General features: G+C 45.0%; 1 protein-coding gene across 2 annotated transcripts in view; it reads left to right on the forward strand.

Moving 5' to 3' along the window:
* Positions 1-13,437, forward strand: part of LOC109868800 (zinc finger FYVE domain-containing protein 16) — a 37,042-nt gene extending 23,605 nt beyond the window's left edge. For both annotated transcript variants that reach the window (XM_031802827.1, XM_031802828.1), the window contains exons 5-16: positions 3,669-3,845; positions 4,119-4,258; positions 4,430-4,766; positions 5,142-5,297; positions 5,615-5,839; positions 7,859-7,941; positions 8,483-8,587; positions 10,582-10,732; positions 11,190-11,433; positions 11,547-11,652; positions 11,802-11,978; positions 12,171-13,437. In XM_031802827.1, coding sequence (XP_031658687.1) covers positions 3,669-3,845; positions 4,119-4,258; positions 4,430-4,766; positions 5,142-5,297; positions 5,615-5,839; positions 7,859-7,941; positions 8,483-8,587; positions 10,582-10,732; positions 11,190-11,433; positions 11,547-11,652; positions 11,802-11,978; positions 12,171-12,329 — 2,060 coding nt within the window. In that variant the 3' untranslated portion in view covers positions 12,330-13,437. The remainder of the gene's footprint in view (positions 1-3,668; positions 3,846-4,118; positions 4,259-4,429; positions 4,767-5,141; positions 5,298-5,614; positions 5,840-7,858; positions 7,942-8,482; positions 8,588-10,581; positions 10,733-11,189; positions 11,434-11,546; positions 11,653-11,801; positions 11,979-12,170) is intronic.
* Positions 13,438-15,144: the final 1,707 nt, after the last annotated feature.

Raw genomic sequence — 15,144 nt, forward strand, 5'->3', positions numbered from 1 at the left:
CTCTCTCTCTCTATATCTCACCCTCTCTCTCTATATATCTCACCCTCTCTATCTCACCCTCTCTCTATATATATATCTCACCCTCTCTATATCTCACCCTCTTTATCTCTATATCTCACCCTCTCTATATCTCACCCTCTCTATATCTCACCCTCTCTCTCTATATCTCACACTCTCTATATCTCACCCTCTCTCTATATATATCTCACCCTCTCTATATCTCACCCTCCCTCTCTCTATATCTCACCCTCTATATATCTCACCCTCTATATATCTCACCCTCTCTATATCTCACCCTCTCTCTCTATATATCTCACCCTCTCTCTCTATATCTCACCCTCTTTATCTCTATATCTCACCCTCTCTCTCTATATATCTCACCCTCTCTCTCTATATATCTCACCCTCTCTATATTTCACCCTCTCTATATATATCTCAACCTCTCTATATCTCACCCTCTCTCTCTATATATTCTCTCTCTATATCTCACCCTCTCTATATCTCACCCCCTCTCTCTATATATCTCACCCTCTCTCTCTCTATATCTCACCCTCTCTCTCTATATATCTCACCCTCTCTCTCTCTATATCTCACCCTCTCTCTCTCTATATCTCACCCTCTCTCTCTATATCTCACCCTCTCTCTCTCTATATCTCACCCTCTATATCTCACCCTCTCTATATCTCACCCTCTCTCTATATCTCACCCTCTCTCTCTATCTCACCCTCTCTCTCTATATATCTCACCCTCTCTCTCTATATATCTCACCCTCTCTATATCTCACCCTCTCTCTCTATATCTCACCCTCTCTCTCTATATATCTCACCCTCTCTCTCTATATATCTCACCCTCTCTCTCTCTATATCTCACCCTCTCTCTCTATATATCTCACCATCTCTCTCTCTATATCTCACCATCTCTCTCTCTATATCTCACCCTCTCTCTCTATATATCTCACCCTCTCTCTCTCTATATCTCACCCTCTCTCTCTCTATATCTCACCCTCTCTCTCTCTATATCTCACCCTCTCTCTCTCTATATCTCACCCTCTCTCTCTCTATATCTCACCCTCTCTCTCTATATCTCACCCTCTCTATATCTCACCCTCTCTCTCTCTCTCTATATCTCACCCTCTCTCTCTCTCTCTATATCTCACCCTCTCTCTCTCTATATCTCACCCTCTCTCTCTATATACACTGCTCAAAAAATAAAGGGAACACTTAAACAACACAATGTAACTCCAAGTCGATCACACTTCTGTGAAATCAAACTGTCCACTTAGGAAGCAACACTGATTGACAATAAATGTCACATGCTGTTGTGCAAATGGAATAGACAACAGGTGGAAATTATAGGCAATTAGCAAGACACCCCCAATAAAGGAGTGGTTCTGCAGGTGGTGACCACAGACCATTTCTCAGTTCCTATGCTTCCTGGCTGATGTTTTGGTCACTTCTGAATGCTGCCGGTGCTTTCACTCTAGTGGTAGCATGAGACGGAGTCTACAACCCACACAAGTGGCTCAGGTAGTGCAGCTCATCCAGGATGGCACATCAATGTGAGCTGTGGCAAGAAGGTTTGCTGTGTCTGTCAGCGTAGTGTCCAGAGCATGGAGGCGCTACCAGGAGACAGGCCAGTACATCAGGAGACGTGGAGGAGGCCGTAGGAGGGCAACAACCCAGCAGCAGGTTCGTGCTTACAGCCCAACACCGTGCAGGACGTTTGGCATTTGCCAGAGAACACCAAGATTGGCAAATTCGCCCCTGGCGCCCTGTGCTCTTCACAGATGAAAGCAGGTTCACACTGAGCACATGTGACAGACGTGACTGAGTCTGGAGACGCCGTGGAGAACGTTCTGCTGCCTGCAACATCCTCCAGCATGACCGGTTCTTTGGGGGGCCGCACAGCCCTCCATGTGCTCGCCAGAGGTAGCCTGACTGCCATTAGGTACCGAGATGAGATCCTCAGACCCCTTGTGAGACCATATGCTGGTGCGGTTGGCCCTGGGTTCCTCCTAATGCAAGACAATGCTAGACCTCATGTGGATGGAGTGTGTCAGCAGTTCCTGCAAGAGGAAGGCATTGATGCTATGGACTGACCCGCCTGTTCCCCAGACCTGAATCCAATTGAGCACATCTGGGACATCATGTCTCGCTCCATCCACCAACGCCACGTTGCACCACAGACTGTCCAGGAGTTGGCTGATGCTTTAGTCCAGGTCTGGGAGGAGATCCCTCAGGAGACCATCCGCCACCTCATCAGGAGCATGCCCAGGCGTTGTAGGGAGGTCATACAGGCACATGGAGGCCACACACACTACTGAGCCTCATTTTGACTTGTTTTAAGGACATTACATCAAAGTTGGATCAGCCTGTAGTGTGGTTTTCCACTTTAATTTTGAGTGTGACTCCAAATCCAGACCTCTATGGGTTGATACATTTGATTTCCATTGATAATTTTTGTGTGATTTTGTTGTCAGCACATTCAACTATGTAAAGAAAAAAGTATTTAATAAGAATATTTCATTCATTCAGATCTAGGATGTGTTATTTTAGTGTTCCCTTTATTTTTTTGAGCAGTGTATATATCTCACCCTCTCTTTCTATATATCTCACCCTCTCTATCTCACCCTCTCTCTATATCTCACCCTCTCTATCTCACCCTCTCTCTCTATATATCTCACCCTCTTTCTCTCTATATCTCACCCTCTCTATCTCACCCTCTCTCTCTATATATCTCACCCTCTCTATATAGCTCACCCTCTCTCTATATATATCTCACCCTCTCTATATATCTCACCCTCTCTCTCTATATATCTCACCCTCTCTCTCTATATCTCACCCGCTCTCTCTCTATATCTCACCCTCTCTCTCTATATCTCACCCTCTCTCTCTCTATAGCTCACCCTCTCTATAGCTCACCCTCTCTCTCTATATATCTCACCCTCTCGATATAGCTCACCCTCTCTTTCTCTATCTCACCCTCTCTCTATATATATATATATCTCACCCTCTCTATATCTCACCCTCTCTCTCTATATATATATATCACCCTCTCTCTCTATACAGTGGGACAAAAAAGTATTTAGTCAGCCACCAATTGTGCAAGTTCTCCCACTTAAAAAGATGAGAGAGGCCTGTAATTTTCATCATAGGTACACTTCAACTATGACAGACAAAATGAGAAAAAAAAATCCAGAAAATCACATTGTAGGATTTTTAATGAATTTATTTGCAAATTATGGTGGAAAATAAGTATTGCAGGTAACCATCGTTAAAAGAGGAAGAACAATGATTCCAAGCACCACCCTTCTTTTGAAGCTTCCAGTCTGTTATTCGAACTCAATCAGCATGACAGAGTGATCTCCAGCCTTGTCCTCATCAACACTCACACCTGTGTAAACAAGAGAGTCACTGACATGATGTTAGCTGGTCCTTTTGTGGCAGGGCTGAAATGCAGTGGAAATGTTTTGGGGGGATTCAGTTCATTTTCATGGCAAAGAGGGACTTTGCAATTCATTTGATCACTCTTCATAACATTCTGGAGTATATGTAAATTGCCATCATACAAACTGAGGCAGCAGACTTTGACAATTAATATTTGTGTCATTCTCAAAACTTATGGCCACGACTGTACCTACCTGTCTCTCCCCTCCCTCTCCCCTCTAGCCCAGGCGCTGGAGCGTATGAGGAGTCCGCCAGGTCCGAGCCCCAACCCCAACGTCCCGTCAGAGTACTGCAGCACCATCCCCCCCCTGCAGCAGGCCCGGGCTGCAGGCACCCTCAACTCCCCTCCGCCCACCGTCATGGTGCCTGTCTCCGTGCTCAAAAACCCTGGCAGCGACGGTACGTATGCAACCCTACATGGGCCGTTGTAGTCGCTAGTTGTGTAACAGTAGTCCCAAAAGCGTAAACATCCGGGTACTCTCCATAGAATAGCTTATTCAGCCACAGTTTAGTTATGATTACAATTTTTATTTTTTATTCTGATTTTCTATTTCTTGTTTTATTTTCTGTTTGTTTCACATTTATATTAATTTTGACACTCTAATCTAAACAACAGTTTAAATGAAAGGGAAAGTGACAGAAGTTCCTGTCCCTGTGTGGTCCATGTGTCAGGTTGTCCTCGTGAGCAGAAGCGTGTGTGGTTTGCAGATGGCATCCTGCCCAATGGAGAGGTGGCCAACACCACCAAGCTCTCTGTGACTGGCAGGAGGGGCTCCCAGGAGTCCAGCCCTGTCACACCTGACCCACCTACGGTAAAAGGCATCATACACACACACTGAGACACACGTATGTGGCTAGACCCCACACAGAAACACACATAAAGAGCACATACACATGTAACCTGGACACATACATACATATATCTCTCTTTCTGTCTGTTAATACGTCTATTCATCCATATCTTATCCGTCTGTGTCCTCCAGGCTGGCAGCAGAGTGTCCCCTGGCTCTGCAGCGGTGTCGGAGGGTGGTGTGTCGGCCTCAGTCGAGGTGGTGCGCCCAGTGTCAGGACCCTGGGACTACAGCCTGCTGTGTGGGGTGGGGGGCTGTGTAGAGAGGAGCCCCAGTCTGCTGCCAGAGGATGAGGAGGGCTTGCCACCTCTACTCATCACCACCGGAGAGGAGGAAGGAGGAGGGGATCTATTGGTGGAGGAGCGCCCCGCCACCTGCCAGATCCTTCTCTTATTGGAGGAGGGAGGGCCGCGACCTTTGACCTTTGTCCTCAACGCAAACCTGCTGGTCAACATCAAACTGGTCACCTGTGAGTTGAACACCCATCTCTACTCTCCTATTCTTCCTGGGGTACATCTCAATAATGTGAAGTGTCTTCCTCTTGTCTCCTTTCCTTCATCTGCACTGATCTGTAAAGACGGGACAAGTGAAACAATGTAGCCTACCCGATGCCTACTGGGGGCTAGCTTTCACCTGTCCAATTCTTTCAGATCAGTTCTTATTAAAGGAAAGGTGACAAGGAGAGAGTATTGAGATGTACCCCTAGGCCCATTCTAAAAACGAATGTGTATCCTGTGTGTATCTCTGTTATTTTTATCAGATTGTGGTCATAGGTGTTTAGCAGGCAATGTGTGTCTGTATTTGTCTGTGTATCCTCACTGTGTGTATGTCTACTGTGCTGTAGACTGCTGTAGGAAGTGCTGGTGTCTGGGCTCCAGTGGTCTACAGACTGTGGGACAGAGGGAGGTGGTGTTCATCCTGGAGGTTCTGCCAGAGGAGAGGGCTCTGCCCAAAGACCTGTTCACACTCTACCTCTCCATCTACCAGGACGCACAGAGAGGTAACACACATACCAGGACACCCACACACACACACGCGCACTCTGTCACGCCTCTCCATCTACCAGGACGCATAGAGAGGTAACACACATACCAGGACACACACACACATACACACACTCACACTCTGTCACGCCTCTCCATCTACCAGGACGCACAGAGAGGTAACACACATACCAGGACACACACACACACACACACACACACACACACACACACACACACACACGCACTCTGTCACACCACTCCATCTACCAGGACACCTAGAAAGCCACACACACACACTGCCCACTATGTGCCTCTCCCTCCTCACCTCCAGGGAAGTATGTAGAGGAGCTGGGCAACGTGGCATTCACAGGTAGTTTCCTGGGGAGTAAGGAGCACGGCGGCGTGCTGTTTTACTCCCCTACCTTCCAGCCCCTGGAGGGCCTCTGTCTGCCCCCACAGCCCTTCCTCTGTGGTCTGCTCATCCAGAGGCTGGAGGTGCCCTGGGCCAAGGTGTTCCCCCTCAGACTGCTGCTACGGCTGGGAGCAGAACACAGTGGTGAGCCCCCAACAGTTACTAGCCTGTCTAAGTTCAGTGGAAATAAATACACTGAGTATACAAAACATTATGAACACCTGCTCTTTCCAACACTTAGACTGATCAGGTGAATCCAGGTGAAAGCTATTGATGTCACTTGTTAAATCCACTTCAATCAGTGTAGATGAAAGGGAGTAGACAGGTGAAAGAAGGATTTTTAAGCCTTGAGACAACTGAGACATGGATTGTGTGTGTGTTCCATTCAAAGACAAAAAGTGCCTTTGAACGGAGTATGGTAGTAGGTGCCAGGCTCACTGGTTAGTATCAAGAATTGCAACGCTGCTGGGTTTTTCACGCTCAACAGTTTCCCATGTGTATCAATAATGGTCCACACCCAAAGGACATCCAGCCAACTTGACACAACTGTTGGAAGCATTGGAGTCAACATGGGCCAGCATCCCTGTAGAAGGCTTTCAACACCTTGTAGAGTCCATGCCCAGACACATTGAATCTGTCATGAATGCAAAAGGGGGGGTGCAATTAAATATTAGGAAGGTCTCCTTAATGTTTTGTACACTCAGTGTACACTATATATACAAAAGTATGTGAACGCCCCTTCAAATTAGTGGATTTGGCTATTTCAGCCATACCCATTGCTGACAGGTGTATAAAATCGAGCACACAGCCATACAATCTCCATTGACATTAGAATGGCCTTACCGAAGAGCTCAGTGAATTTGAACGTGGCACCGTCATAGGATGCCACCTTTCCAACAAGTCAGTTGGTCAAATTTCTGCCCTGCTAGAGCTTCCCCGGTCAACTGTAAGTGCTGTTATGGTGATGTGGAAATGTCTAGGAGCAACAGCGGCTCAGCCGCGAAGTTGTAGGCCACACAAGTTCACAGAACGGGACCGCAGAGTGCTGAAGCGCGTAGCGTGTAAAAATCCTCTGTCCTCGGTTGCAACACTCACTACCGAGTTCCAAACGACCTTTGGAAGCAAAGTCAGCACAAGAAGCAACGTCAGCCGAAGAACTGTTCGTCGGGAGCTTCATGAAATTAGTTTTCCGTGGCCGAGCAGCCGTACACAAGCCTAAAATCACCAAACATCGGCTGGAGTGGTGTAAAGCTCGCCGCCATTGGACTCTGGATCAGTGGAAACACATTCTTTGGAGTGATGAATCACGCTTCACCATCTGGCAGTCCGAAGGACGAATCTGGGTTTGGTGGATGCCAGGAGAATGCTACCTGCCCCAACGCATAGTGCCAACTGTAAAGTTTGGTGGAGGAGGAATAATGGTCTGGGGCTGTTTTTCATGGTTTGGGCTAGGCCCCTTAGTTCCAGTGAAGGGAAATCTTAACGCTACTGCTTAGAATAACATTCTAGACAATTCTGTGATTTCAACATTGTGGCAACAGTTTAGGTAAGGCCCTTTCCTGTTTCAGCATGACAATGCCCCCGTGCACAAAGCGAGATCCATACAGAAATGGTTTGTCGAGATCTGTGTGGAAGAACTTGACTGGCCTTGACAGAGCCCTGAACTCAACACAATCAAACACATTTGGGATGTATTGGAACACCGACTGTGAGCCAGGCCTAATCGCCCAACATCAGTGCCCGACCTCACTAATGCTCTTGTTGCTGAATGGAAGCAAGTCCCCGCAGCAATGTTCCAACATCTAGTGGAAAGCCTTCCCAGAAGAGTGGAGGCTGTTATAGCAGCAAAGGGGGACCAACTCCATGATTTTGGAATGAGATGTTCGACAAGCAGGTGTCCCCATTTGGTCATGTAGTGTTCATGGTCATTCGTTTTAGAAGGCTATTCACAAATCTGTTTTGATAGCTGTTTCAAACTTTTGAACTTGATCAAGTCCTAGATATCTGCTGTAGACTGGAGGCTACTGCGATCACCACTGCTTTCACTTTACACACGTGCCCATAACTTACAATAATGACATGGTGAAATAATAATGAAATTATTATAACAAGTGTTTAGATGTATGTGGAGCCTGATTCTAATGACCTTTGGGTTTTTTGCAGTGTACCCCAGCACTCTGGTCAGCGTCCGCTTCAGAGAAACTGTGTTCAGAGAGACAGGACACACCATCATGAACCTGTTGGCTGTAAGTACTGAAAACACACACAGACATGGTTATAAAGAATAGCTGGAGTCTTTTATTGTAAATCTCATGTATTTTAGAGGATTTCCTTTTCTTTTAGCAATTTGACGCACTGCTTTGCTTTATCTTGGCCAGGTTCCAGTTGTAAATGAGAACTTGTTCTCAACTAACCTACCTGGTTAAATAAAGGTGAAATAAATAAATTAAATTAAATTAGAGACAGAGGACCTAAATGACACACAGAGCTAGATCAGGTCTCCGATGGGAGAACATACTGCAGTAGTTTGGTTCCCTGCCAGCTGTTGTCTGGCGGAAGGAGAGGGGAGCCTTTAGTGGTCTCAGGTGGTACAGCAGTTAGGTTTGCTGCCTTCAGAACACATGAACGAACGAACAAACGTCTCTCTCTCTCTCTCTCTCTCTCTCTCTCTCACTCACACACAGTGTGTAATTTCTGTCCAATAATGACTTTAAAGAGTAGTGTAGGCCACATACTATTAATGTCCCCAAAATAAACCGGTGACGTGTGTGTTTTGATCATTCACAGGACCTGAGGAACTACCAGTACAGTCTGCCTGCTGTGGAGGGTCTGAGGATCCACATGGAGATGGGCCACAGCTACATCGACATTCCCAAGAGCAGCTTCCCAGAGGTTAGACCAATGTGTGTGTGTGTGTCTCAGGGTTCCCAGGAAAACACCATTCTAAACAGCGCACATGATGCGAGCAGTTCCATAGCCTATGTGACAGAGATGAACATCTCTTTTAGAAATGTTGAGAGGGAAGATCTAAAGATGCAACAACTAGCATGGGTTGTGAATATGACAAGGGTTGTGAATATGACAAGGGTTGTGAATATAGCATGGGTTGTGAATATGACAAGGGTTGTGAATATGACAAGGGTTGTGAATATGACAAGGGTTGTGAATATGACAAGGGTTGTGAATATGACAAGGGTTGTGAATATGACAAGGGTTGTGAATATGACATGGGTTGTGAATATGACATGGGTTGTGAATATGACAAGGATTGAGAAAATGACAAGGATTGTGCCTTTAGATGCTGGAGAAAGTTGATTTAAAATACTGTTTTGAATGTCATTTGAGGAAGTATATATAAAATAATTCCATAATTCTTATGGTCGGAATTTGGATAGGCTACTTTGAAACAAAAAAAGTCCTTGTTTTAAACAATTATGTTTAAATAGTTTCAGAAAAGCTGACTGCCTCCACTCAGGGGGGGGGGGTATACAGAAGATAGCCCTATTTGGTAAAAGACAAAGTGCATATTATGGCAAGAACAGCTCAAATAAGCAAAGAGAAATGACAGTCCATCATTACTTTAAGACATGAAGGTCAGTCAAAATGGAAAATGTCAAGAACTTTGAACGTTTCTTAAAGTGCAGTTGCAAAAACCATCAAGCGCTATGATGAAACTGGGTCTTATGAGGACCGCCACAGGAAAGGAAGACCCAGTTACCTCTGGTGCAGAGGATACGTTCATTAGAGTTACCAGCCTCAGAAATTGATGCCCAAATAAATGCTTCACAGAGTTCAAGTAACAGACGCATCTCAACATCAGCTGTTCAGAGGCGACTGTGTGAATCAGCCCTTCATGGTTGAATTTCTGCAAAGAAACCACAACTAAAGGACACCAATAAGAAGAAGAGACTTGCTTGGGCCACTAAACACGAGCAATGGACATTCGACCGGTGGAAATGTGTCCTTTGGTCTTGAGTCCAAATTGGAGATTTTTGGTTCCAACTGCCGTGTCTTTGTGAGATGAGGTGTGGGTGGACAGATGTTTCCCACGTGTATTTCCCACCGCAAAGCATGGAGTTGTTATGGTGTGTGGGTACTTTGCTGGGGACACTGTCTGTGATTTATTTATAATTCAAGGCACACTTAACCAGTATGGCTTCCACAGAATTCTGCAGTGATACGCCATCCAATTTGGTTTAAGCTTGGTCCCACTATCATTTGTTTTTCAACAGGGCAATGACCCAACACTGACCCAGGTTGTGTAAGGGCTATTTTACCAAGAAGGAGAGCGCTGGCGGCAGGTAGCCTAGTGGTTGAGTGTTGGACTAGTAACCGAAAGGTTGCAAGATTGAATCCCTGAGCTTACAAAGTAAAAATCTGTCATTCTGCCCCTGAACAAGGCAGTTGTTCCTAGGCCGTCATTGAAAATAAGAATTTGTACTTAACTGACTTGCCTAGTTAAATAAAGATAAAATAAAATAAATATTTGTTTTAAATGGAGTGCTGCAATAGATGACCTGGCCTCCACAATCCCCCCGACCTCAACCAAATTGAGATGGTTTGGGATGAGTCGGACCGCAGAGTTAAGGAAAAGCAGCCAACAAGTGCTCAGCATATGTGGGAACTTCTTCAAGACTAGTGGAAATGCATTCCAGGTGAAGCTGGTTGACAGAATGCCAAGAGTCTGCAAAGCTGATATCAAGGCAAAGGGTGGCTATTTGAAGAATCTCAAATATAAAATATATTTTGAATTATTTAAAACGTTTTTGGTTACTACATGGTTCTATTTCTGTTATTTCATAGTTTTGATGTCTTCACCTATACATTGTAGAATAACAGTGTTTTTATAACTTTTGACCGGTAGTGTATATGTGCGTGTTTTCCAGATGCTGAAGGTTGTGAATGCGTCTAACGAGCATGTGATCAGTGTGGGTGCCGGGTTCAGCTCAGAGGCTGACTCCCACCTGGTCTGTTTCCAGAACAACGAGGGCACCTATCAGACCCAGGCCAACAGCCAGCCTGGCAAGACACGCACAGGTCTGTAACAACCCAGATTGCCCACTAGAGGTCAGAATAAACTGTTTGTTTCTTTTGCTTCAGAAACCAGGGTTGTGTTCATTAGAGCAAAATCTAAAATGTTTTGCAACAGAAAATGATAAAGAATGTTTCTTATTGGACAACAACATTTAGCCCACCCCTGTTTCAGTCAGTGATTTTTTTATATTTGGTGGATAATGAATACGTCCCACATATGAAGCAGGTGTTTCTTTTGGAGTTGTGGTCTTGACTAGTTGAAACATTAAGTAGTCCTTGCTTGTCATTCTGTTTGTTAAAACATATATATATTTGTAATTAAATGAAAGAATATACTTGATTTGTGTCTTTGTCTTTTATCAGTACCAAACCAGAATTCAAACTAAATGGGTAAATCTGCTGTGATTTTATCTATGATATTCTGTTATTCTAACCAGTGTATTATTGTGTTATTCTATAGTGACGGGGGCCAGCTTCGTGGTGTTCAACGGGGCCCTGAAGGCCTCGTCAGGCTTCATCGCCAAGTCGAGCATCGTGGAGGACGGCCTGATGGTTCAGATCCCCCCAGAGACCATGGAGGCCCTGCGTGCCGCCCTGAGGGGGCAGACTGACTTCCACATCCCCTGTGGCAAGGCTGACGGAGGGGAGCTCCGGGACAATGTCACCGTCCGCTGGATTGACTGGAGTTCCCCCGTCAACGCTGGGTAAGGGATATGATACACACCAAAACATACAGACTCATATACACATAATGGGGATCTTCTCCCTTGGTGCATGATTGGTCAATACATGAATGTATGTGTGTATGTCCCTGTAGTGTGACCAGTGGTGTAGACAGGAAACCTCTGGAGGGGGTCCACAGTGTGAGGATGCAGCAGGACACAGAATTTGAGTCGGACGGACGCACCATCAGGTGTACTGAGGTATGACACAAACACACAGGTCATACATACAGACATGGAATTCTGTTCGCCTTCTGAGTCACATCTCTCTGAAACACACACATTCAGTCACTCAAACCTGTCTGTCTGTACCTGTGGAACGCCATCCTTCTGTCTGTCTCTCCCTCCAGGTGTTCTACTGGCTGAAGAGTCCAGACATGTCCCTGTCTGCGGTGCTGCCGTCCTGCAGTGTGTTCCACAGGGAGATGGCTGTGGCCAGCTGTAGTGCTCTGACCCCTCACCTCTCTGTCCTCTCAGCCAGCGGCATCAACTCCCTCGCCCTCAGAGTCTCTACACACACTGACATGGTAACTAATGTACTAACACACTGTAATGCTATGAAAGGGTATCACTTTGTGACAAATGTATCTGTGAACAGAGCTATAAAAACATTTGGTTGATTTAATATTCTAGAAACGAGACCCACTGGAGCCAAACAAAACTGTAAGGATATTAAGGATCTTAACTGAAGTGTGTGTGTGTGTGTGTGTGTGTGTCAGGTGGAGTACCAGGCCGGTTCAGGAGGTAGGCTCCTACCCCAGCACTATATGAACGAGCTAGACAACGCTCTGATCCCCGTCATCCACGGAGGTTCAGCAAGAGTGCCACAGACAGCCATGGACATGGAGTTTATCTTCTACATCACACACACTGTCTAACACACACAGTCTCGCACATGGAAACACAAAAACTGTTAAACACTGTACGTGCCATTACACACACACACACACACACACACACACACACACACACAGCCTGGATGTCTTTTCTCAAAGTAAAAGGCTGGAGCTCAGAGGACCTTGGACAAACTGACAGAAACTGAGTACACAAACAGCCAATCAGGCGTGGCTAATAACTGAACTAAAGACACACGCCGCCAATGGCAGGACATTCCCACAGAGTCTCTCTCTGAAGGCCTTAGAGAATAGAGATGTAGGCCTTTGTTCCAGGATGGACAGTGGAGAAACTGGAACAGTGAAATGGCTTTAAGTCTGAGAAACATTATGAATGCTGCTTTAACCCACGAGGCCAAACACTTAGCACAAATAACAACAACAATCCCAAAAAGAATGAACTCTCCTGAAACTGACTTTTCTCATCTCTTCCTGCTCTGCCTTGACTTCTTACTGGCATCTGTCTGTCAGCCAGCCAAGGAACACCTTGTTGAATGTTTCCAACCGACACTGTCAACAAACTGCTTTCTGTTCTCTACTCTTATTTTCATCTATTTACTGTATATTTAGAATGACCACATGATAAAACAGTGACGAATTATATTGAAGTTACTTGATTGACAGCTGTATGCCAAGCTTGAGAAGAGCAGCATGACATGAGACACTGATGTGCTTTGTAGAAGTTTCTAGATAAACTGTTATTTGAGGATGTGAGCGCTATTTTCGAATGAGTAAATTCTAGAATGGCGTTTTGAACTTCTTCTCTCTTCATCGGCAGAGTGCAGAGTCTTGTTTAGCAGACCAGTGGTCTCTCCAGTTGTGTGTTATATGTGGGGAATTCTCGGACAACCCTCACTGTCTCGTCCAAATCTATAGAAATTATATCAAGCTTTTTTAAGCTTAAAGTACTATTTTTTTGGGAACCGTTACGTAAATGGAATTGATGTTCGTATTTTTGATAGGACGTTAGCTAGCTGAGTCACTTTCGCAGGTGTCGTGCAAATGAGGCCTGAGGAGCACAGAAAAAAACGATGGACAAGAGTTTCCCCTGATGAGGAACACTGTAAAGGTATTAAATCTTCCCTTCACATTTTGTCTGGCCTCAGTTATTAGCTGCCCTAGAAAGCCTTGAACCAGCCAGACACATTATTCAACAATATCTCCGATACTGACTGATGTTAATTGATATGGTCCAATCTTACTGATGAAGGTGAGTGTTAATGTAACATTGATCTATATAAATTCCTATTGATGCATATGATTGACGTTGATTGACCATATCTTCATTTCTCATCCTGTTGTGTTGCGGCGCTCTTAAAACCCTTTAGAGTCGACATAATAAGTAACATTTAAAAAAAAACATCAACATCCTTCAATTGAAACTAGAGATATCTGATATCTCATTCCACCGCATCCGCCTATGGCGGCCTTCCGCATCTACGGTGAAAGGTGGCAGAGCTACAGCGGTGTTTGTCAGACCATGAGACATCCCAAAAATCAGTCTCACGAAAACGTCTGTAACATCCAAACGGTTTGCCCACTATGGAAAAGGGAGACTCACAAACACCATGGTGTTCTCTGTATTGCTCTACGGGAGTCATCTGAAGGTTTGCAATCAATGTGTGTGTGTGTGTATATACAGTGCCTTGCGAAAGTATTCGGCCCCCTTGAACTTTGCGACCTTTTGCCACATTTCAGGCTTCAAACATAAAGATATAAAACTGTATTTTTTTGTGTAGAATCAACAAAAAGTGGGACACAATCATGAAGTGGAACAACATTTATTGGATATTTCAAACTTTTTTAACAAATCAAAAACTGAAAAATTGGGCGTGCAAAATTATTCAGCCCCCTTAAGTTAATACTTTGTAGCGCCACCTTTTGCTGCGATTACAGCTGTAAGTCGCTTGGGGTATGTCTCTATCAGTTTTGCACATCGAGAGACTGACATTTTTTCCCATTCCTCCTTGCAAAACAGCTCGAGCTCAGTGAGGTTGGATGGAGAGCATTTGTGAACAGCAGTTTTCAGTTCTTTCCACAGATTCTCGATTGGATTCAGGTCTGGACTTTGACTTGGCCATTCTAACACCTGGATATGTTTATTTTTGAACCATTCCATTGTAGATTTTGCTTTATGTTTTGGATCATTGTCTTGTTGGAAGACAAATCTCCGTCCCAGTCTCAGGTCTTTTGCAGACTCCATCAGGTTTTCTTCCAGAATGGTCCTGTATTTGGCTCCATCCATCTTCCCATCAATTTTAACCATCTTCCCTGTCCCTGCTGAAGAAAAGCAGGCGCAAACCATGATGCTGCCACCACCATGTTTGACAGTGGGGATGTTGTGTTCAGGGTGATGAGCTGTGTTGCTTTTACGCCAAACATAACGTTTTGCATTGTTGCCAAAACGTTCAATTTTGGTTTCATCTGACCAGAGAACCTTCTTCCACATGTTTGGTGTGACTCCCAGGTGGCTTGTGGCAAACTTTAAATTACACTTTTTATGGATATCTTTAAGAAATGGCTTTCTTCTTGCCACTCTTCCATAAAGGCCAGATTTGTGCAATATACGACTGATTGTTGTCCTATGGACAGAGTCTCCCACCTCAGCTGTAGATCTCTGCAGTTCATCCAGAGTGATCATGGGCCTCTTGGCTGCATCTCTGATCAGTCTTCTCCTTGTATGAGCTGAAAGTTTAGAGGGACGACCAGATCTTGGTAGATTTGCAGTGGTCTGATACTCCTTCCATTTCAATATTATCGCTTGCACAGTGCTCCTTGGGATGTTTAAAGCTTGGGAAAT

Source organism: Oncorhynchus kisutch, linkage group LG23 (assembly GCF_002021735.2).
Source record: "Oncorhynchus kisutch isolate 150728-3 linkage group LG23, Okis_V2, whole genome shotgun sequence".
Taxonomy (NCBI): domain Eukaryota; kingdom Metazoa; phylum Chordata; class Actinopteri; order Salmoniformes; family Salmonidae; genus Oncorhynchus; species Oncorhynchus kisutch.